Source organism: Metopolophium dirhodum, chromosome 4 (genome assembly GCF_019925205.1).
Source record: "Metopolophium dirhodum isolate CAU chromosome 4, ASM1992520v1, whole genome shotgun sequence".
Taxonomy (NCBI): domain Eukaryota; kingdom Metazoa; phylum Arthropoda; class Insecta; order Hemiptera; family Aphididae; genus Metopolophium; species Metopolophium dirhodum.
This window is the reverse complement of record NC_083563.1, coordinates 765,281-789,385: the sequence shown is the minus strand read 5'-3', so window position 1 is coordinate 789,385 and position 24,105 is coordinate 765,281. Positions and strand designations below refer to the sequence as shown.

General features: G+C 27.8%; 1 protein-coding gene across 1 annotated transcript; it reads left to right on the top strand.

Annotated features, from left to right (window-relative positions):
• The first annotated feature begins 1,029 nt into the window (after nt 1-1,029).
• LOC132942377 (uncharacterized) lies at nt 1,030-13,925 on the top strand. The gene is made up of 5 exons (XM_061010697.1): nt 1,030-1,184; nt 11,331-11,547; nt 11,618-11,653; nt 11,717-11,839; nt 13,540-13,925. Exons 2-5 carry the CDS (start codon nt 11,509-11,511, stop codon nt 13,771-13,773), a joined length of 432 nt encoding a protein of 143 aa, XP_060866680.1. The 5' UTR covers nt 1,030-1,184; nt 11,331-11,508; the 3' UTR covers nt 13,774-13,925.
• Nucleotides 13,926-24,105: the final 10,180 nt, after the last annotated feature.

The following is a 24,105-nucleotide window of genomic DNA, read 5'->3' as shown; positions in this document are numbered from 1 at the left end:
TATATCCTGAAAACGTTGTCGTTTCACAGCGGTGCGTTTTTTAAATCAAAGTGCAGTGTTATATTTTTGTATCACTCAACCGCCATTATAGGTTGGACCGGACTTGTCGAAATATACCAATTTATTGTGTTTGATAATATCATTGTATAATATTTTAGCGGTGGAATTGTTTTCAGCGGTGTGTGAATAACGGCGATAAAATAATGAAAAAAAAAGAAAATTAGATTGCAACCGTTTGGATCGACCTGACAGATATTTAATAATATTTCGTTTGAATGCGATTACAATCGGAAAAATGGTTTAGATATTACAAACGCAAACAACATTTCACTTTTATTCTACATAATTTTTTCAGTGTTACGGTTACATTTAAATTGCTCGATGAGTATTGTTGTTTCATTTTCGCTCCGTCTTCGCGCTGAATTGACCATCTGCAAATTATTCCACCGCATTATTTTAAAATCACATTCATCGACAGTAATGAAAATACTCGTAAGAAATCCTTCATTGTATAATTTATGTATGATATGTTTAAATTGAATATGTTTGATGAACAATAATAAATGATTTTCTTTGATAGTAAATTTCGTCTGTTATTTAATTTATTTACTGACTATATAGTATTATCTTGAGTTGTATTTATTGGATTACTGACATAAGTAATAAATAAAACCAAGAGTAAAAATAATTTAAAATTAACTATCAAAGATAAAAAAGAACTTCTCTTCAAATTGTTTCTTTAATAATGTAAGACATCAGTTTGAAAAATTATAAATATGATGCAAGTGAGTAATTCCAGAAAATAAACAATTTTATCGTGCAACAATATTGCAATAACCTCAAAGTTTCTCCAAAAAATTATTTTTGAAATATCTAATGATTTAATGTACATTGTATTTTGTAATAATTTATACTTATACTATTATTTATATACTTCTTGTATAGGTACTTACTTTTCTAAAGCCAATATGTCAGATGATTCGGACATGGTGACAACAATAAAAAGCAGAAGGATAATCTGTGCAGGACACATGTGGACCAGAATAGGTAGTCGGACAAGTCACAAAATGGATACCGGAGAGCAAAAAACCACTTTATAGATCGCCCAAGACAACGATAAGTGGACAGAGATCAAAAAGACCTTACCAGCATGCTGGGCATTAAGCATACACAATAGTAAAGAGGTAGGTAGTTAAGGACAGAGACAGATGGATAGGAATGCAGGTTGCAGCGAAAGATAGAACGGTCTATATTAAGCAAAAAAAGCCAATATTTTAAATCATTTGTAGCACCTAGGTACAGTTTAATTCTTATGAAGTCAACCATTTGAGTTATAGTTTTTCGTTTTTGTAGTTTAAAAAACTTCAATTACATTTCAATCAGATGGATTACTTCTTATTTATTTGTATATTACTCTCCCGAGCTAGTCTGGTTTAAAATGAATTTAAAATATACGCTATTCACTATAAAATCAAATGTTCAGATATATGCAGTAAAAATTGAAGACGCGATGTTCAATCATGTAAAATCAATAAAATATAGTTAAATCTAATATGTAATATCTAACTGGTGCTCTAAACACTAGACATGACAATTTAATATATATTTTAAAAATTCTTCTAAAACATTATTTAAATTTATTTATTTTTAAATACATATTTCATGGATTTAAGAAATATCCTCTAGATATTAGTGGTTCTCATCGTGGTTCTCATCACTTTCCCAGAGAGTTAAAGAACTAGTTTTGGGTGGAGAGCAAGTTTTGCGACAGCAGAAGTTCATATTATTCAGGATGAGTTGATCAAACTTTCAACTACTGATGACATTTTGAAATCTTAGATTCTACTTGTATCAAATTAGCTTCTTATTGCCCCATCGCAGAGGTAATAAGATTTTTGTACTTGAAATACATACCAAAAAATGTGTCCCGCAAAAGTATTTTTGTAATGATTCAAATTCATCGTTAACTTCCTAACAAATTGTATAAAAAATGCTAAAAAGTTATAAATAAATCTAATAAATAACTATAAATCACATAACCCAAATAAATAAATATTTAAAATTTTATCTACTTACCTAAAAGTCCAACCTTTAGTAATTGAGAAAATAATTATTATTTAAAAATGTTAGTGTTAAATGGATTCTTTTAAACTACCTACAATATTATGCTGCGCCTTCACGCTGACATTTATACCACTTGGCCTCGGAATATTTCAAACTAAGTATAATATTATTTTGTATAATTTTTTGTATAAAATAACTTGAGATATGTAGGTATGCGCGTAACATATATATCATACGTTACACGTATACAGTTAGCAACACACTTCTAGTGATTTAATTTTTCCTTAGCTATTTTTTACACTAACTTAACAAAGTGTTTTTTTACTTTTAAGATTTATGAGTACAGTCTTGAAAACTAATTTTAAAAGACACCTACCAAATGAAAATCCTTGTTGTAGGTACGCACCTAAGATTGATCACATAATTTTTAATGCTATAATATTATTACTCGTAACTTGTTTTTGTTATGTGTATGAAACTATGAAATTGGATGGTTTAAAACTTTAAAGCAATCTATGCGAGTGGAGTATCCATTATATTTTAATATCATTAATTATGTGTATATCAGCTGGTCTCGATGGTCTGGCTAAACCAGCAATTTGAGTTTGTCAGGTGTTTTTATATCTGAATTACATTCAAAGGTAGAATTTACTGCAATGTGGGTGAAAATAGTCAAGAATACACTGATGTGCGGCTGACCCAAAAATTTGTACCTGACACTGTCAATATTAATAGACCGACCCTATACCGTTGTTAAAAGATTTTAATTATTGTAGTTTTCAATACTGAAAATATATACAAGATCATTCCAATTTTGTATTGTTATAATATTGTTAAAGAGTTTAAAAAAATGGAAATTCACATTTTTTTGTAAAAGTAACAATGTAATGTTTTTACAAGATTAAAAAAATACTCTATATAGGTACGTTAATAAAGTATTAACAAAATGTTTAATTATATTAAATTATTTAATTATAACACCAAAAGGCAAAAGTAATGTATGTATAATTAAAATTCAAGAATTTAGTGGTGTTTAAATGATTGTGAGTCTTGTGGCATTGTTAAAAATTATATTGCTTGCATAAAAAAATTCCAATTTACGCTACTGCTTGTGGAGTATTATGAGAATGATTTTCGTTTAACGCCGTCTGCGTCATATATAGCCTATGACTGTGAACAAACTTAATGTTATACATATTAACTGAAATTAAATAAATATAAAAACGTGTGAACTGTGTAAAATATTTAATATTGTGTACTCTGTTATTTTGTTCAATGGATTTTTTTCGTTACAGTTAAATTTTAAGTGAAAGAACGTTGAGTTAAAAATAACGAAATAAATATTTTTAATTAAAATACAAAACTATGTTTTAAAATGTTTAGTCGATTTTTTTTTTTATTTATTATATTTTTTTGTTTGCGTTGTGGAATATATTATATGTACAGCAAAAAAGTATTGTAATTTTACTCAAACAGTAATTGATATTTATTTATCGTTTGTTGGTTAATACAATGAAAACTGCAATACGGATTGTGCTTATAACAATTATTTAAACTTATAAGGATTTAATTTTTTCATGATAAAATGTATAGAAGAGGTTATCTAGTCAGCTGAATTGATAATGATATTATATATAAAACTTTTTAAAATATTATCATATCGTTAGTAAATTAAATAAAATTAATCGTTACCATGTATATTTTGTCGAATCAAAATGATTGGACATTTACACATTGACAATTAATCTTTTTTATAGATCAGTGCGTGAATAATGCTTTATGGTTTTTTGCGTTTAACTTCATAAAAATGACGAACCGAGTACTTAATTTATCCAGAATGCGTATGGCAATCACAGCAGTGTTATAACGCATATTAAACTGTTTAAATGCTTTAATCATTTAAACAACAACATTCAAATATATTTTGGACTTTTCATTATAACATATAGGTACAACATGCTTCGTCTGTTTTTACTATTTTTTTATTATTTATTAGCAGTGTAATAAGTTTATAACGCATATATTGTTTTTATAGTGTTTAAATACTTTCATCATTTAAACAACAACATTTAAAAGTATTTTGGTACTTGGACTTTTCATTATAATATTATATAGGTAGGTACAACATGCTTCGTATTTTTTCTATCGGCTAATCTACTGTTAGATCCCTACATCTAAAAAAAGTAAGTCAAAATACCGTAGTCAGTAGGTTCACTTATAACACGGCGTTTTGTTATATTATTGTGTGAAGTAGGTAGTACGTCTTTGTAATTTTAACAACAAATAAAAGAAAATGTTTATTACATTTCTTCCTATTGAGCCTGGACAAAGATTTACGGTATAATAAAACCAACATACTCGGGATTTTCAATAATTATTATACATTGTAGTAAAATAATTGAAAGCAAACTATATTACATACTCAGTGTATGTTTCTCGTTTTTCAGTGTTTCTAATTGAGTTATGTGAACACATATTATGTAGATGTATAATGTATTTTCAATCTATTAAAATCGAATATTGCAGCTAACAAATTTCACCCCTACGTATTAAATTACTTACTGTGTAACCCGAACTTATCAAGTACGTACCTACCTACCAATGAAAATTTTGATTTTCAAAATCCTTTTAAATTATCACCCTTTTAATAATATATAATAAAGGATTCGGAATTTGTAGGTCTCGTGTTACAAAATATATTCCAAAATAATCATCTATCAGAGGGATTTTCAATTGTACAGCAAAATTAAAATATTTTCCAGTTTATTTATAAATCTAAATATATGATGCATTTTAGTCGAGTCTGCATACAGTCCACTAAATAATCGAACCATTAACTGTTTTTAGTGACTATAGAATGTTTATGTCCCAATGCGATTAAAATAGACATAAAAAAATTTAAGTTTTAACTACAGTTCACATACAGGCTCAATAAATTCGCAGTAAGATATATAATTTCAAATAAATAAATAAAACCCATCATTAAAATCCATACGATAAATGAAACCTTATATTATATACCTACATTAATATTGATACGGAGCAGAGACAAAGAAACTGGTGGCTCTTCGCTTGTACGCCTTTATGCGTTTGATCATATGGATATGGTCTGAATTAAAAGAATCGAGGCATGTAATCAGAGACATAGTCAAGTCGCCTATATTTATTTTTTCGACTTTCTTTTTGCGTAGGCACCTGCCATCCATTTAGAGATTTTCTGATTTAGAGATTTTAGACTACTGAACTACATGTAAAATAACACACATTTTGAGACTTGTGTATTATGTCATTATGATTTATGACAATGTGAAAAATATTTTATTTTATTAAATATTTTGTTTACAATCTATGCAATACTACAATTAGTACAATGGTAAATTAAATACAATCTTAATAACAGGTGGTAGCGTTTATGGGCAGACACTCGGCAGTGCCAACCAACCTGCAGGTAATTTGTAAGTATTACCTATTGTTTTATTTTTATTTTATTTATTTTTATTTGTGTAGGTTTCTAGGTCACTGTCTTTTGAGTCTTCTACGTACATTACCGGGAAGTGAGATGGAGGATAGTTGTTTGATTAATGGGTTACTGCGTGAGAATTTAATTTAGTATGAAATTTAAAGTAATATAATTTTGCTAATTGATTTAAAAAATATTAATCTTTATTCTTTATAATTAAATTATTAAACTACAGCTATAATTACTATAAGATGAATCTAATCTGAAAACCACAGTTGAATTAACTGATAAATCACGATTACGCTGCCAACGTTCATTTTGAAACAACTGCCAGTGAACGGGGTCATCAGATAATCTCTATAATTTTATGTCTATGAAAAAATAATCTCGTCGATGTTGGTTTTTTTTTTTAAATTCTTGAAATTTCTCTCACCATTAGATAACCTCTTATAGTAACTTCCATTCGCGCTGAGGGATTTTGTAGAAACAAGAAGACTTTTGAAATATCGTTTTCGAGAACTTATTAGTTTTTAGTTATTCTGCATAGGTACACATATTTAAGCGTCATTAGTCTGAATAAAGAAGTCTAAATATTTTATTACCGAATACATTCGACAAATAAAAATAAAAATAATGCGTAGTATCGAATCCTATAGATTTAATTATTTTTACAAGTCTATAAGATGATTACCTGTACTAAATTGTCATCAAGGAGTCAACCTCAAAACAGTAAATGCATTTTATTTACGAAGGACAAGAAATTACAACATTGACCTAGCAATCAACTTGGCGATGCCTAGGCATTGTTATCCATATCGCGTATATTATATAGTATACCTTTCAATGTATTTTTCAAACTTATCTAAACGAGCAAATATTTATCATGTGTGTTTTGATAGTACTTAATTAGTCATTTGCTATTCTATATGAAAATGTAATCAGTGTGCGTTTAAGAGCAATAAATATACTATAGTAAAATACATCAGTAGAATACGATACGTTGCTATACTGGTATATATATATGAAATAGATTCAATTTGTATTATTTTAGTATCTAGCCCGATCTAGGTATTATTTTATCAAAAAAATGTACCTACCTAATATTATTCAAACGATTAAATTATTATTACATTTAAATCCACAAATACCTACACTCACCAATCATTAGATAAGTTTATGATATGTTATAGTGTGTTTAATGACAAGTGCAGTGTATAGCTGATCAACCGGCAGATTTAATTATTTTAAAGTTTATTTTTCTTTACTTTTATGAATAGTTGGTTCACTTAAACCCGATGAATTCAGTAGCCATTTTTTAGAAAACAATTAAGATTAAAGATTAATAGGTTTTGGTAGTATTGAATGTTATGTATCTACCATCTGGATGATGTATAATATTTTCACTATACCAATATAATATAAACTAAATTGTGAGTACTGACTTTTTCCATTAGTCCTGTGGCCAGGGAAAGCCATTGGAAATTGGTTATTACTTATTAACTATTAGTGATGGATAAAACGGCAGAGTAGGTACCTATTGACTATATAATATATACATAAAATATAACGAACTTGCATTGAAGGATTTATTGTTAGTAAATATTGTACTTATATCGATATTCGATTTGCCAGCACTCTCCATTCTGTAAAAATAATATTATGTCAAATACAGTTCATAAATATTTAAATTTGTCCGCACGGAGACCGAGAAAAAACAACAGGCGATAAACTTGTTTGAATGTATGTAGTATGTTCATATATTAATATTAGATTTAAAATACAATATAATATAATTAAAATAGTATATTACACATTAATTGGGGACTTAATAATTCGTATAAATTTATAAATTTCAGTGGACAGTGGAACATTGTTAAGTGTACAGTTTTTCTACAGTCTTGGACTAGGAGTTCATAATCATTTGCACATTTTTAATTTAATTATTGAAACAATATGGCTTGATTAATAATCAAAAATCTTTTCGTAACAAAATAATATTAATCAAACAATCGATATTTATACAACTGCGAATTTTCACAAAATATTTTGAAAATGTTACATGCGTTATTTATGTTACATATTCATTTATAATACGTGTCTTTTTTAATAATGCTTAGTAAAGTGTTTACTTCTTATGTGTTTTTAAAATTATTTGTTTTATATTTATATAATGACAGATAAGTATTAGCTATTATAACCGTCAAAATACGGAAGTGGTGACTGCAAAGTTAAGAATGGTTATATTGTAATATATTTTAGTATTTATTTGAAAGTAGACAGCTTATATATATTATTTTTTACTCTTGAATTTGTTTACAGTTGACTTCCGCTGCAACGTTTTTACTTAACTACAGTTGAAGTGCACTATTTCAGAGTTGGCACCTATACTAAATAATATGTTATAATACCATACGCGTTTAAGGACGGAAACTGATGGATAAAAATACAAGACAAAGAAAACCAATTGTAATCATAACTACTGAATTTGTATGGCATTAAAAGTAATTGAAGAAAAAAAATTAAATTGCATAAATATTATTTATAATAATGATTCCATTATGACTTTTTTCATTATTATTTTTTTCAGAAGGGTATAACGGCAAAGGAAAATACAAAAATGTTTATAAAGATACAGTACTTGCAGGGTCCTGGGAAATGTTTATTCGAAATGTGATGTAAAAGCTACTATATTTTTATTATTGTGATTTCAAAACTAAAATGTATTGTAAGTTTATTAAATTCAGAAGTGAAATGTGAGCAGTAAAATATGCATACCTACTACCTACCTAATATTATAACAAAATAAAAATCAGGTTATGTAAAAATTATTTTTTATTACGTTTTAAACCAGACATAACGTTAATTAAATATACAAGAACCATTACTATAATATTATATTATACTATTTGATAATCATTACTTTTACTAGTCTTACTTAAAAAAGCCTTCCATAAACATTTTTGTCTACAGTCTACGACCAAACCTATAAACAATATTTTTTATTAAGAAACTGCACATTTTAGCAGCTGAAAATAAGTTTGACTGAACGACTAAAGTCACAATATATAATAATGTTGTCAACTGAGTAATATTTCCAGAGAAAAAAAGTCATTCCAATTTTCAATAACCCAACAACCGAACGTATTTTTCAAATTAAGTACACGGTTAGGCCTGAAATGCCTGATATCGATATATACATACTTACAAAAACCCATATATTTTCACTTATATACAAATGGCAAAAAATAATATATTTTGAAAAGTTTCTGTTGTTGTTAGAACACAGTGTGCTAACACACGTAAAATATATACGTGAAATACGACTATATTATTATCGCCAGTCGTGTGAGACACCTAATATCGTTTTTTTTTCGATGTTTACTTCTACATGTTAAACAACAACATCATGATTTATTCAGAAACATATAAAAATATCATTAGGTTATTTTCTGTATTTTATACACCGTAGTGTGCACAATATGAATAACACACACAATATATTATTAAAATTAGTTATTTACAGATGTACATAATATATTGGTAAACGACTCTAATACATACCTAACTGGCGTTAAACAGATAGCAATTCGTATATTATATTTCTGAGAGCCGTTTGTAAGTAGGTACAGTCGTATGGAAAAAGTATAGGTAATCATGCCTATATATCAGAGCTGAATTAATCAAACATGGTTTTGTTTAAAACGCTTAAAACAAATGATTCAAGCAAAATAAAAAAAACTGTTGTTTAAAACAGAAAAACATCATGTGCATATAACTTATAATTTATAAGTTCATACTGGGCAACTCCTATTTATTATTTTTTTTGTTTCATAAACAAATTTGAAATATATTTATAATAATAATTTTACTTATTCGAATTACTAACAGTATACTTCTAAGGTTCTATTACTTCTGTAGTTCTGTAGGTAATATATTTGTTTAATTTTAATTTTTAATACCTATTTCATTTACAAATTATTACAACACAAAATTATACAACAGAATTATAAAATACTAAAATGTATTGTTTAATGTGTACTGTTTAGTCTTAACAGTTAACACCTAATAAGTCATAATGTAACGCATAAGCTATATAGAAATTAGAAATAGAATTATTAAAATTACATACCAATAAATAACATAACATTACAATATTATATTTCATTGATATCATATTATTACCTGTATCATATTTCATAATCGGAAATATTGTGGCGCAAACCCGTCCAAAATATTAATATTATATTATTCTTTATCAAGAAGTAGATAATAGATCAGTCCTTTATCATCAATTATTATCAAAAACGATTTTTAAGTCAAAAGCCGTGGTTAAATTACACGTCAAATTATAAAAAAATTAAGATAATAAATAAATATTAATTTTTTTAAAATAAATTACATATTTTGTTTTAAACATGTTTGAAACGGTTAAAAAAATCATTTTAAAAACATGTTTTAAGCGATTAAAACAGTTTTTTTGATTTTTTTTAAAAAAATCATATTCTTAAACAACTCTGCTATATATATAAATTTGAAACAAGGTTCCACCGTAAATAGGTTAAATTATATAAATTACTTTATTCACGATAATATCACCAAATATACTTAATAATATCATAGGCTGACTGACCGTTTTCGCTTAGAATCGTTTTTCTTATACAATGATATTATATATCAAATTTAACATCATACATTACAGTGACCCACTTGTAACCTACTGTACAGCAGAGTGACATCCACTAACCCACTTTTTTTATATTTACTATTATTGCTATAGAACAGAGAATCTGAAAATCATATTGATAATGACTTTGTTTGTATGCAGCTAACATTATTATGCTGCTAACACTAGTGTTATGGTCAGATTTGTGTTTTGTAGTCAGGTATATTATTTCATTTTCTCGAAAATCTATAATATTATATTCAGTGTTTAACCTTTAAATTTCTAACATAATGGTCTCCCTCTTTAGTTGAAGAACATAATTTCTATATTATTATATCAATATCCCTGATGTGATGAAAATTCAAAATGTATATTATAATATTTACTATCGTCGTTTTTAATAATACTTATGTATATAAAATATTTGATTTTTATAGTTTAAAACTCAAAGTTATTTCCAATAAATGTTCACAGAATACATACCAAATATACAGGCTGTAACAGATAGAACTGACTAATACAATAACTTTTGTTATAATCAATAATTAAAAGTTTTTTTTATATAATTTAAAAACACTTGCACTATATTTGTAGCATACATTTTTTCATTTTTATTTCTCGAAACTGAAAAAATTAAAATTTTAAAGTTTTTTTAAATTTTGTTTGGGAAATGTATAAATAACCAATTTGTAAATCAGATTGCAAGAACAATTTGTATGGTAAAAACAATAATCTAAGAGAAGTTGTTTATGTTTTAAGATATCGATATCTTTTTTGAGTACTTAAACTAATTTAAAACGTCTTTAATAACTTTTTTCAAAATATTTTTTTTGGGAATTTCTTGACAAGTATATTTTTTAAAATATTTATTATCCATATAATTTTCACAATTTTTGCCATACGTTTAACTAGCATCAATTTTTTTTTGCCAGTAACTATTTTGCTACAAGGCTGGGCAAGTTTACTAATTTTTTTAACTTATTAAGTTGAAGCTAAGTTTAAAATTATAAGTTACTTTTCTTTTTTTTTAATTTGTAAAAGTTACTTGTTAATTAGAAACAATAAATTGACTCAGTTATTGACTCAGTTAAAAAAGTTTTTGAGTGAAAATAATAATAATTAATAACTATTCTTATGTTATAGATTGAAGAAGATACCATTGAAAAATCAATAATGTATTCAAAAATAATCAGTGGGGTTAAGACCTTATTTAACTGGCTAATAACTAATAACAAATATTAGGAACATGGAAACCTGCTTTATTATAATATAAGTAAATATATTATTTTGATTGTTCAATATTATATTTCGCTCGTCACGTATGGACGGATTTAAAAGTCGTCAATCGTGTATCACTACAGTAAGTACTAAATTTCATAGACGTTTTCGAGTGAAAATAATAATAATTAATAACTACTCATATGTTATAGATTGAAGAAGATAGTAATCAATCTTGTATTATTACAGTAAGTTTCATAGAAGTTTTCGAGTGAAAATAATAATAATTAATAACTATTCTTATGTTATAGATTGAAGAAGATACCAAATCAATAATGTACTCAAAAATAATTAGTGGGGTCTTAACTGTTATATGTGTCGGCCTATTAGTAACAATTATAATGTTATTGAACCCTAACTCCCGACGGACTCTGGTAAGTCACAACTGAAAATATATTTTGTACGTCTGTAAGACAAACTTCTAGGTCCGTAGATTGCACAAACATTTAAGGGTGTTTTAATTATTGTCGTATATGTACTTTTCAATCCATATACATTATATATTATATCTACCTTTGATTAAGTAACAAAAATACCTTGAATTAACCGGTTTTAGTTTTGTTATGTAGATAGATATTCTGACGTCCTAAGGAAGAATGCCGTAAGTTCTTTCATGCATTTCGAGAAAAATGAATTTTTATATTTAGTAGTTTTTGGTAGTTCTATTTTCATAAATACAATATTTTTCAAAGTAAAATACATATATTTTTATGGAAATATACTCATGAATGCAACGGAACTATTCAATTTTATTTAAAATTTTTAATTCACCAAGATATGCTTGTTTTGATATTCATACTAAGTACGTACTTAATTATTTAGAATAGGTTACTTGTCAAAAATGCCGGTAATTCTGGTTGCGGCTTTTTTCTGTAGCATACCAAAATGTACTAATCACTAACAATTGGAGAAAAAACGCCGTATATTATCAATACTAATGTTTAGTTTTAATTTATAACACAACTTGAAAGTAATTACAAATATCTTATCTTGAAATCAAAGTCATCTATAGTCATTATTATCTATACTCTGTCCAGCGAAAGAACGCACCGCGCGCCTACAAAATTGGTCCGTTTTCGCGCATTCACGCGCGTACCCAGCCTGTGTGCCACCACCAGCCAGGACGGCCCACCAAACTACGGCGCGCTCCGGCGACCGGATGTACGTGTCCACGTGTCGGCCGTCTTCGGCAGGCCGAGAGAGGGAGAAATGGAGCCTCGGCGCTTGCTCGGTCAAGTCTACATGCGCAGAACTGGCGTGTTCTCTCGCTGGACAGAGTATAGTCATTATGAAAAATGAATACAATTTACTGACCAAGTCTTCCTTTTTACTCCCACTTATACCTTCATAAGTGAAGTATTTCTTTTCCTAAGTTCCCCTGATTTCGTGAACGATATATCATAGATAACTGAACGAAATATAGAATGTGTATGGTGCAGTACAACAGCAAAACTCCAAACATTATCAGTAATTTAAAATTAAATATTATAAGATACGGCTAATTGACGACCAGTTTTCTAAACAACAATGCCGTAAATATACGGCAATCTTCCTCAGCAAACTGTGATTACATCGTTTTTGCTAAGCATCGATTATATTTAATTACAATTGCGGCAATATTTGTTTCTTATAAGCACACATTTCTCGATGAATACCTAACTATATTTACGGCATTTTTACTTAAAAACATTATGTAAAACTGTAATGTTAAACGTAATACAGAATAATCTCATTTTATTTTTTTTCCTATTTACGGCATTTTTCCTAAGGACGGCAGTATAATACAGGCAAGGCTTACTATTATATTATAGTACCTAGTGATTTCCTCCACTTAAGAGATTTCTGGCTATGCAGCTGCATAGTTTATGTCAAGTACTCAAGTATAAAAAAAAAGTTGCTTATATATTCTTTTTTATCTAGATAAATTAAATTTATCTGTTATCTTTATCTAGATAAATTCCCAACAATAATCTAAATCTTTATCTAGATAATAGTTTAGTTATCTATTCCCCAACACTGTCAGTAAAATACGAGTAGATCTAATATTCAATGTTTTTTTTTTTTTTTTTTATAGGCATTTTCCAATGGAACAATGGACAATGGAACAAATATTGAGTCCACCGAAGGAGGAGGACTCTTGAATACCGTATGGAAGGCTGTAAGACCAATTATTTCGCCGGACACTGCAGCCTCCGAACTATCAGTAGCAAATGCTACTAAATTTAGGATTAATCATAATAACAATAATCATAATAACATAAGTTATAATATAGTTAATAATTATTACAACTGTAATCACAAACAATAAATCATATGCCGGTTTCGCTGCAGCTATCACTGAACCAGTAGTGATTATGGATTATCATTATCATTTGATCATTATCATTATCACATTTCATTATTGTCTACATGTCTGATCATTCTTAACTTAATTACCATTGTTTGTCACTATTGTTATCACTTATTATCGCTATTACTACTTAACTATTATCATGTTAAATATATATATTGTTTTAAATGTAATTACTTATTGTATGTATAATGTATTAATTGTGTGAATGTACCTAATTACTATTTATAATATATTAATTGTATAACTGTATAGCTTTTTTATGTCAATGTATAAGAATAAGACAAAACTTCTAATTGTAAACCTAAAAATTAAAAATCTATATCAAAAATACATCATTCCAGATATTGAAGTTGTATGAGTTCTGTATTATTCAAAAGAATTCGACATCCATCATGTATCTTAGACTCTATAACTAATGTGTTTTCACCACTATACGTCATGCTAGATAATTTGAAATGCTCTGTCTCAAGAAATATAATTCTTTTATATTTTCCTGTTTGTTCTAACATAAATGATAGGATATTACCCATCAGTGAAAATATCTGCTTTAGAAACTCGGTTGAAATATTAACATAACGTGATGGTGTTATTATATATGCACTACTACTCTGAACATATCACTTGGATCGATCCCAATTTTTCTTATTTAGGTAAAATAGGTACATAGTATACATATACACTATACATAGGTTGTCACGACTAACCAGTTAATGCCACAAAAAAACTAGTCGGTGCACTCTAAGGTGGTCATAAGCCCTAGGTTGTGAATAACTAATCTAAACTGAAATAGACTCGACAGAAAAAAATAATAAATATATTAATAATAAAACAAGACATTTTATTTATTTGATACTTACTATTTAAATATTATATTATCTGCTATAAAATACCCCGTTTTAGAATTGGTTCTTAGTAAAACTTAGATCAATTAAATTTGTTGGAAATATAAAAAAAATATCTGCATTAATACATACAATATTCTTCAGGTGTACACATAAATGTAAAAATTACCACGGAAAAATATTAATTAAAAACTTAAATCACAACCAAGTACCACCAATATGAATGGTTCTATGAATGAATGATAATAATTGTATAATATTGTGAAATCGTAAAAGAGAATGAGATGACGAGCTGTGGTCAAAGTAAATAATTATAAATACGACAAATTAATATAATAATAATAACGATTAGCTTAGGTAAATAGTGCTGTTATAAAAATACGATAATCGGTAAGTATTTTAAATAACAATAAATGTTAGTATTGTTTCGGTCCCGCGGTGTCGGCTTAGTATGGGCTTATGGTATCGTTATTTAATTCGTTGGAACCGTAACTGATGATCGTGTGGCTTGCAACAGTACGTGGGTAACGGCCACTGTGGTAGCTTTCGTATGGATGGCTGATGGGTCACCTGCATGGTTCGTGAATAGAGCATATCGCTAAAAGACAGTCTATGATATGTGAGGTGAGAGCTATAAATCCGGGATATAAGTGTTAATAAGGATTATCAACTAGTCAACGTCGGAACTGCTAAGCACAAATTTTCTATTAATTTTTATCACACTTTTAGATAAGAATATTATCCTGTGCCTTAGTTGGTGATTTGTTCGATATTTTAGAGTTCATGCAAGATATGAGTATGTAAAATATCACAAATTCAAAATGATCATACCTCCCTTTTAAAATTAATATCTTAAATAAAAGTCATGTTTGAGCACAGATAATATTTCTAATATCAAAACTAACAGCACGTTATTAGAATTAGTGAAAAACATTTGCTATATCCTACGTTTGTAAGACGGAGACAACAAATGCACGCGTATAGCGTTCTCAGGATGGCAATTGTTGGATATTCTGTCATTGCGTTATTTATACAGACTGGTGTTAATTTAGCATTATCGTATTGAAGTGTTCTAAATTTAGGCATTTATAGGCATTTTCCAATGGAACAATGGACAATGGAACAAATATTGAGTCCACCGAAGGAGGAGGACTCTTGAATACCGTATGGAAGGCTGTAAGACCAATTATTTCGCCGGACACTGCAGCCTCCGAACTATCAGTAGCAAATGCTACTAAATTTAGGATTAATCATAATAACAATAATCATAATAACATAAGTTATAATATAGTTAATAATTATTTCAACTGTAATCACAAACAATAAATCATATGCCGGTTTCGCTGCAGCTATCACTGAACCAGTAGTGATTATGGATTATCATTATCATTTGATCATTATCATTATCACATTTCATTATTGTCTACAGGTAGATATTCTGCCGTCCTAAGGAGCCGTAAGTTCTTTCATGCATTTCGAGAAAAATGAATTTTTATATTTAGTAGTTTTTGGTAGTTCTATTTTCATAAATACAATATTTTTCAAAGTAAAATACATATATTTTTATGGAAATATACTCATGAATGCAACGGAACTATTCAATTTTATTTAAAATTTTTAATTCACCAAGATATGCTTGTTTTGATATTCATACTAAGTACGTACTTAATTATTTAGAATAGGTTACTTGTCAAAAATGCCGGTAATTCTGGTTGCGGCTTTTTTCTGTAGCATACCAAAATGTACTAATCACTAACAATTGAAGAAAAAACGCCGTATATTATCAATACTAATTTTTAGTTTTAATTTATAACACAACTTGAAAGTAATTACAAATATCTTTATCTTGAAATCAAAGTCATCTATAGTCATTATTATCTATACTCTGTCCAGCGAAAGAACGCGCCGCGCGCCTACGAAATTGGTCCGTTTTCGCGCATTCACGCGCGTACCCAGCCTGTGTGCCACCACCAGCCAGGACGGCCCACCAAACTATGGCGCGCTCCGGCGACCGGCTGTACGTGTCCACGTGTCGGCCGTCTTCGGTTAGGTTAAGTTAAAAAATACTTTTTTATCAATAATAAATTATTGCTAATTATTTAACCTAACTAAACCTTTGGCAGGTGCCTTATTTAAAATACAAATAAAATTATAATTTATAAATACTATTTGACATTTCTGGTTAATTTTTTATAAAAATAATTTACAAAACAAATTATATTTTAAATCCATGTGGTCTTAAAATAAGAAAAAAATTAACCTAACGTAACAATAACATTAATTAACACATAAGTTACTGCATAATATGGAAAAAAAGTAACTCGTTATGTAACTTAGTTATGTAACTTAAATTTCAAACGAACCCTTTGTAATTAATATTTTATAAATAATAATGTTTCATACTATAATTTACTTTGAAAAAGTATCCATCTTATCATAATAATAATATTACAATATACGCTTATTATTTTTTTTTTTTAAATCGTAAATTTTATTAATTTTGTTATCTGCCAAGCCCGAGTGTATAAAAAAATTGTATAGATTTATAATTTAAAAAAGTGACACAATAAACATATTTGTTTTACTCTCCCGGAGCAGTTGATCACAACATAATCGAATTATGAAATTTTGAATATTATATTTCCTATACACTCCCAACATAATATATCGTAAAAAATAATATTTTAACATAATATGCGTAGTAATGCTATACCGGACAGTTATTAAGTATGTTTAGGTTTTGTCGAGGTATGCATATTTCAATGTTATCTATTTATTTTGTTTTATCTTTTAGACGCTTAATTTGAAACTCGTCCGACATTAGACGGATAACTTCTTCTATACATAAAATATATTATAATTAACATAGTTATATGATTAACTGCGAGGCAGACATTATTTCGCAAGTGCTGTATATTCTCGTTTTGTCATGAAGTGCGCGGAACAGACAGATATGAGATGGAAGTTATGGAACAAATTTACTGTAGTTGGCCTTTTAACATCATAAAAATCATTAATATATCGTTCAAGAACATGAGGCATGGTACAATAGTATTAATATACCAAATCTCTTACTATTATTATAACTAGTGTAACCTTTTCCCCTTAGAATTAAGTTATGAGTTATCTCTTAATATAAATCTTTGGTTTCATCAACTAATGCGTGTAATAAAGCCTATGTGTTCCACCGACCTAAGCCCTCGGGTTTCCACGCAGTGCGGCACATAGATCACGAGGTCTAAGTCGCAGGACCTCGTGGGTGCTTTCTGCAGGGTAAAATCTATAGACTGTCACAATATCATCATTCAGATTCGTCGATAGACATATTCAATGTTACATGAATTCACTCGTTATTTGTTTAACTCGAGCTACATATTTTAAGATCATGCAATACACACGTGCATAATTATCATTCATACGGATTGAATTAGATTAGGTTAGATCACGGATTAAAAGACATGATACGTCATGACAAATTAGATAGGTACCTATCATCACAGTTGAACTAGTTTTGCGCAGTATGCAAAACCTAACCCCCTCACTCACCCACCACAAATCACAACAACAAAGACGAAATGGGTACACAATAATAATTGATATCCTATATTGCATGTGCAGGGGCCCATAAATTAACTATGTCAGGATTATTGTGAATAAACGATATTGTATAATTAACCAAACTAATCTTTATTTAAGTTTGCGACAAACAACGTCAAACAATTAATGATAATCAATATTCATAAGAAAACATAAACAACTGTAGGTACGTAAATATTTTGTTTTTCGAATAATTTATAGCTGGAAATAATATTGCTTTTGAATTCATAGTACATTGATGAATATTGTATTTATACAAAACAAAGAAAAGAACGAGAAACAAGGTTACATCGTAACCATAAAGAAAATGTTGAAAATCAGTGTAATCGCAATGTGGTGTATGCTAATTTTATTAACGAACGGAAAGCCTCTAAAAATATTTAGAGAAAAAAAGGTAAATAAAACATTAGAATTCATGATAAATTAATAATTTAAAATGTTATTTTCAAAGCAACCCAAGAATATAAAGAATGAAAACGTAAACTACAAATCATTATATCAGGATATTCATGGCATATCAAAAAATATAGCAGAGACAGATCAATATTTGAAACATTCAAACGTATCTGTACAGGAAAAAAATTACTAGATGGCTGTGAAGGAAGGATTTGGTACTTTTTATGACGCAGCACGACAGTTTTTCTCCAAGGGCCCACCTCCGCCTGAAATTTATATGAGTGCGAATAGTCTTCATGATTCAGAAATAAATGATAAGTACAACGTAACAAACGATTCACAAATGATTATTGACAAGAAAACAGTAAAAAAAGAAATAAATATTGGTAAGAAAACAATAATTAATAGCTATAATATAACAATTAATAACTTTAATAATTGTTCGAGGCCCGCCAATATGTGATTACAATAATTATAGTTTTTTGTTACAGTTTAGTTATTTGTTATAGTAGGATTTGTTTGAATTTTCTTGCTAATATATATCTGACGTGTTAAGACTATTTCCACTCGTCTTGTCAATAAATATGTTAATGTGTGTACAACTTGTATCATGTTATTTATTTTGTATAAACATTGTAATTTTCCTCTGATAATTTAGTTTAAATTGTAATTAAACTATAAACATATAATTTGTGTGTATAATTTAAATCTTGTCAATAATTATATCTGACGCAGTGGCGCCGAGCTAATTTTTTTTAGGTGTGACAATGGACAATTACTTATACCCACCTACCCCAATTGGAGTATTGGATATTAAAACTAAGTCGTGAGGACAACTCCCACCCCACCAATTTTAAATCTAAAAAATATTTTCACAAATTATAATATTTACTGCATTATGTCTACATTTTAGTATTATTTAATATTTTAACATATATTACAATTAGGATCATCTCCAGAAAAAGCCTCCTCAAAATAAGAACCAAGTTATTATCATCTAAAAACGATATTCACAATCACTGATTTAGTCATTTAAGCTTTTAGCTAGGTACATCATATATTAATCTGTAATAATAAATTAGAACTATTACATTTTTTTTCTTATACCTATGTAAATATATATATATTATTTGGTTAATGGTTTGCATAATATTTTTTTTAGCATACTGTGCTATAGTAATACCTATATTAAGTAAAAATATTAATAATTGCTTTAGTTTCAATGCCAATATCATTTTCACCTGATATTTATATCTTCCTATACATATAATAGTATAATGTAGGTAAATATAGCTATCTAGATGATATTATTATATAGTTATATTTATATTGCAATTTGCAGCTATTTGAGTAATTTGTTTTACTAGTAGCAAAACAATGTGTTGAGTTAAATTTTACTTAAAACATTGCATTATAAAACTTCATTGTATGTATAAAATATAATAATATAAGTAAAAGTTATAAGTCACCACGAATAATGTTTTTGAATTAAAACGAAATAATGAATATCGTTAATCTTCGTTTAAACATCTAATTTCGTACAAGTTTCAACTTCAAATTACTATAAAAATACTGTGCTCATAATTTTTTTAGATTTTTGGTAATAGTATTACCCACTCATGAGATATCTCATTTTAAATTTCCAATCTTTAGCTATACAAATTGAACATTTGGTTTATACATTTTTAACCAAAAAATGATTTGCAAATGTTCGCGGTATTGACTAATTTTGTAAAAATCTGTACTTAAAATGCTTACAAAAAAAAAATAATCGTACATAATGTATCTTTATTGTTTAAAAATTGATATTATAACAACTTATGAGGAACCTTGTATTAATTGTTGAAGCTTTTAATTTTATACCCAGCGAAAATTGATTGATTTTTTTCAAAATTTAAAATGTCTATAAATACGTTTAAAAGAGTCGAAATATTTTGAAAATTTTATCATGTGGGTACCTTCAAACAATTATAATATTTTATCAAGATCATTTTGTGAACATTTGAAGTATCTATTTAAAGTTAATTTTTGAATTACGACAAAATATCAAAAATTGTTTGAGAAGAAATTATTAATTAACGGTTGATTGTAAAAAAATTAATTTAAAATGCTTATACGAAATGATTCCAGTGTTGGGAATAGATAACTAAAATAATATCTAGATAAAGATATAAGATTATTGATAGGAATGTATTTATATAAAGATAATAGATAAAAATACATAAAGTATACAGATAAAGCTAATAGATAAAAAATAAATAACCATTTTTTTGTATTTTCTTACACTTGACATAAGCTATTTAGTGGCTCAGTCAGAAATCTCCGATGGGGGGGGGGGGGGCGGGATTACTGGATTAATTAATAATTACCATATATGATTAGACGTATAGCCTTGCCCATATATACTACACAGACCAAGGGTAGTGACCGGGCCACCCGAAATACGCTACTGGAATGATGGGTATAACGATTTATCAATATTTTTTTACACAGTATTAATCTTTTCCTTTTAAAAATAAAAACTGTGGTCTGTGGTATACATTTTACATGCATCATTATAATGTTTTAATACTTTTACAGTTTTACTCTAATTTAATAAATATACTTGGGAACTTACGTACTTAGAAAATACTTCTTAAAGTAAAATAAAACAACATTAAATACCTAATTCTTTTCAAACGACATAATGTATGCCAAGTTTAGTTTTAATTTGTATTAAGACATTAAGAACACGTTTAGAATTTTTGAATACATTTAAGTAGATTAGTTCAAATTTTTAAAATAAAATATCTTAAAATGTTATCCAATAATAAATTAAAATATAATATATTATAATACAAATATTGGTTAGGTTACAAGAACACGAGAGAATGACAAGGACAGTTACTAGTCACGTTGTTGCGTTGCATTGTGTTTTGATAATCTGATCCTAAAATATAAACTCTGAAGTATAAAGATATTTATATTATAATGGATACTGTCTGTATAATAGTAATATAATAAAATTGACATCGGGCATCACGCGAACACTGCAGTGGGATGTCAACCAAGAGCCCAGCACCGATTTAAATCATCTTACAAATTATCTTACAAATTACAACAAATACATTTTTTCATCACGATTTAAACTAGACGATTATTTTTTTAATAATTTAAAAATGTGTTCATTTCTATTGTAAATTTAGATTTAATTTGAGAAAACATCAATTAATCTCAAATTACTATACTATTATACATTTTACTACATTTACAACGAATATTATTAATTTAAAGAAACATAATATACCCAATGTTTTTTTAGATTCTGAGTGAAACGATGAATGTATTGATTTTACAATGATGTGTGTTTTTTTTTTATTTTTTTATTTTTGTGTCTGTGTACACGATAAGTAGTCGAAATAATGCTTCGATTTTCGACTTCAGTATCTTGTTCGATGGGAAAGTGAATATCGTTGGTGCATTGGGGAGGTCAAAATTTCCCAGTAGTTTTCAAAAGCGATGTGAAAAACAAAAGAAAAATTAAGGAAAAACGGGAATTTTTACGCAAAATCGATTTTTAACAAAATCGATTTTGGTTATTGGTGTAACTCTAAAACAAATGACCGTAGATGCATGAAATTTTCACTGGTTGTTTATATTTGCATTTTCTATACACCATAAAATTTACAAAATATTTTTACTCTTTTTGAGCTGTTTACGGCCATTGTCAGTTTTCAATTTTTTTAGTTTTTTTTTCTATAATTATCAATAAAATTTTATCTGTTGAGTAAAAAAGCTTGAAAATTTAATGGAAGGCTCCTAGTATATTGTTTCAAAGGCAGATGAAAAAAATTAAAAATCCTTAGTCACAGTTTTTATTTATAAGCATTTAAAGTTAAAATATTGACAAAATACGGAAAAATCACGAAAATTAGCAAATTATTTTGAGTTGAAAATTCATAAAAATTTTTCTTTTTAAATCTAAGATTTGAAAATGTAATATAAGATTACTCATAAGCTTGTCTACCTTTATCAAAAAAAAAATGTCTAGAAGAAACTTAAATTAAATTTTTATGAGCGTCTGAAATTTATATTTTTACAACATTTGATATTTACTCGATTTCTCATGTAACAATTTTCTTATTTTATTGTAATTAAAAAACGAATGACTGTAGATACTTGAAAATTTCACTGAATGTTTATATTAGCATTTTCTATACACCATAAAATGTTGAAAATATTTTGACTCTTTTTGAGCTGTCTACGGACATTGTCAGTTTTCAATTTTTTTAGTTTTTTTTTCTATAAATATCAATAAATTTTTATTTGTTGGGTAAAAAAGCGTGAAAATTTAATATAAGGCTCCTGATATATCGTTCTAATAGCAGTTGAAAAATATTAAAAATACATATGCACAATTTTTTTTTATAAGCATTTAAAGTTCAAATTTTGACAACATTTATCAAATTTATAATTTATTAATTATTTTCTGGTTAAAAATGTATAAAATGTTTAACTTTTATGGCTAAAGATTGAAAATTTAAAACAAGGCTCCGAGTAAATAGGTTATATATAAATTACTTTATTCACAATAATATCATCAAATATACTTGGTAAAATCATAGGCTGACTGACCGTTTTCGCTCAGAATCGTTTTTCTTATACAATGATATTATATCATTGAATTCAAATTTAACACCATCCATTACAGTGACCCACTTGTAACCTACTGTACAGCAGAGCGACATCCACTTATCTACCTTTTTTTTTTTTGACCTTGCTGACTAGCAGATAAAAAGGTGCAAACACTATTTTCGTCGCAGCCAATTGAAGTCCTTGGGTAAATAACAAGGAGGTTATAGTATCATTTTTTTTTTAAGACTTCAAACTGCATGATCATTATAGCTGGTTTTACTGTGGACAATATTCCACGCCATTATTTTTAACTTGAAATTCACTATATCATGCGAGAATTTCAAAAATAAATCAAAAATGAACTTAGTTTTGACACTCGGCAACCCCATTCGGTTTGTGTGGGGGCTGGTTGGTACACGTTCTTTTATGTGAGGCAGATAGATCGTCACAAAGAACCCGAGTGGTCACCTATCTGGGAACCTGCTCGACCGCTGCACACATAACTATATTGGTGACTACGTCCAATCACCGCGCTTCACCATACAATGAACTCTAATACCAACCACGTTAAATTGTATATCATATGTTTATAATATATCTACCAGTTCAAAATTCTTGCCAAATGTATTATATGTAACATTTGACATATCAACAAATTGTACACAATATTACAATCCTTAATATAGCAATAGTACTTAGTAGTAAAATATATAATGGTATATACAGAATACAGATTAGTGTAAATTAAATCATTTGTTGGTCGTTGCCACATCGATAAAATCAAATATTTAAGTAACTTGATCGTCATATTTAAAAGGTGATTTTGAAAGGATTTAAT

What these genes read in the sequence shown, in the direction of transcription:
- LOC132942377 (XM_061010697.1), top strand. Translation starts at nt 11,509, where the DNA reads ATGGACGGATTTAAAAGTCGTCAATCGTGTATCACTACA. An exon ending in GTCAATCGTGTATCACTACA is followed by an intron (nt 11,548 to 11,617) that starts GTAAGTACTAAA and finishes CATATGTTATAG; the next exon opens with ATTGAAGAAGATAGTAATCA. An exon ending in CTAACTCCCGACGGACTCTG is followed by an intron (nt 11,840 to 13,539) that starts GTAAGTCACAAC and finishes TTTTTTTTATAG; the next exon opens with GCATTTTCCAATGGAACAAT.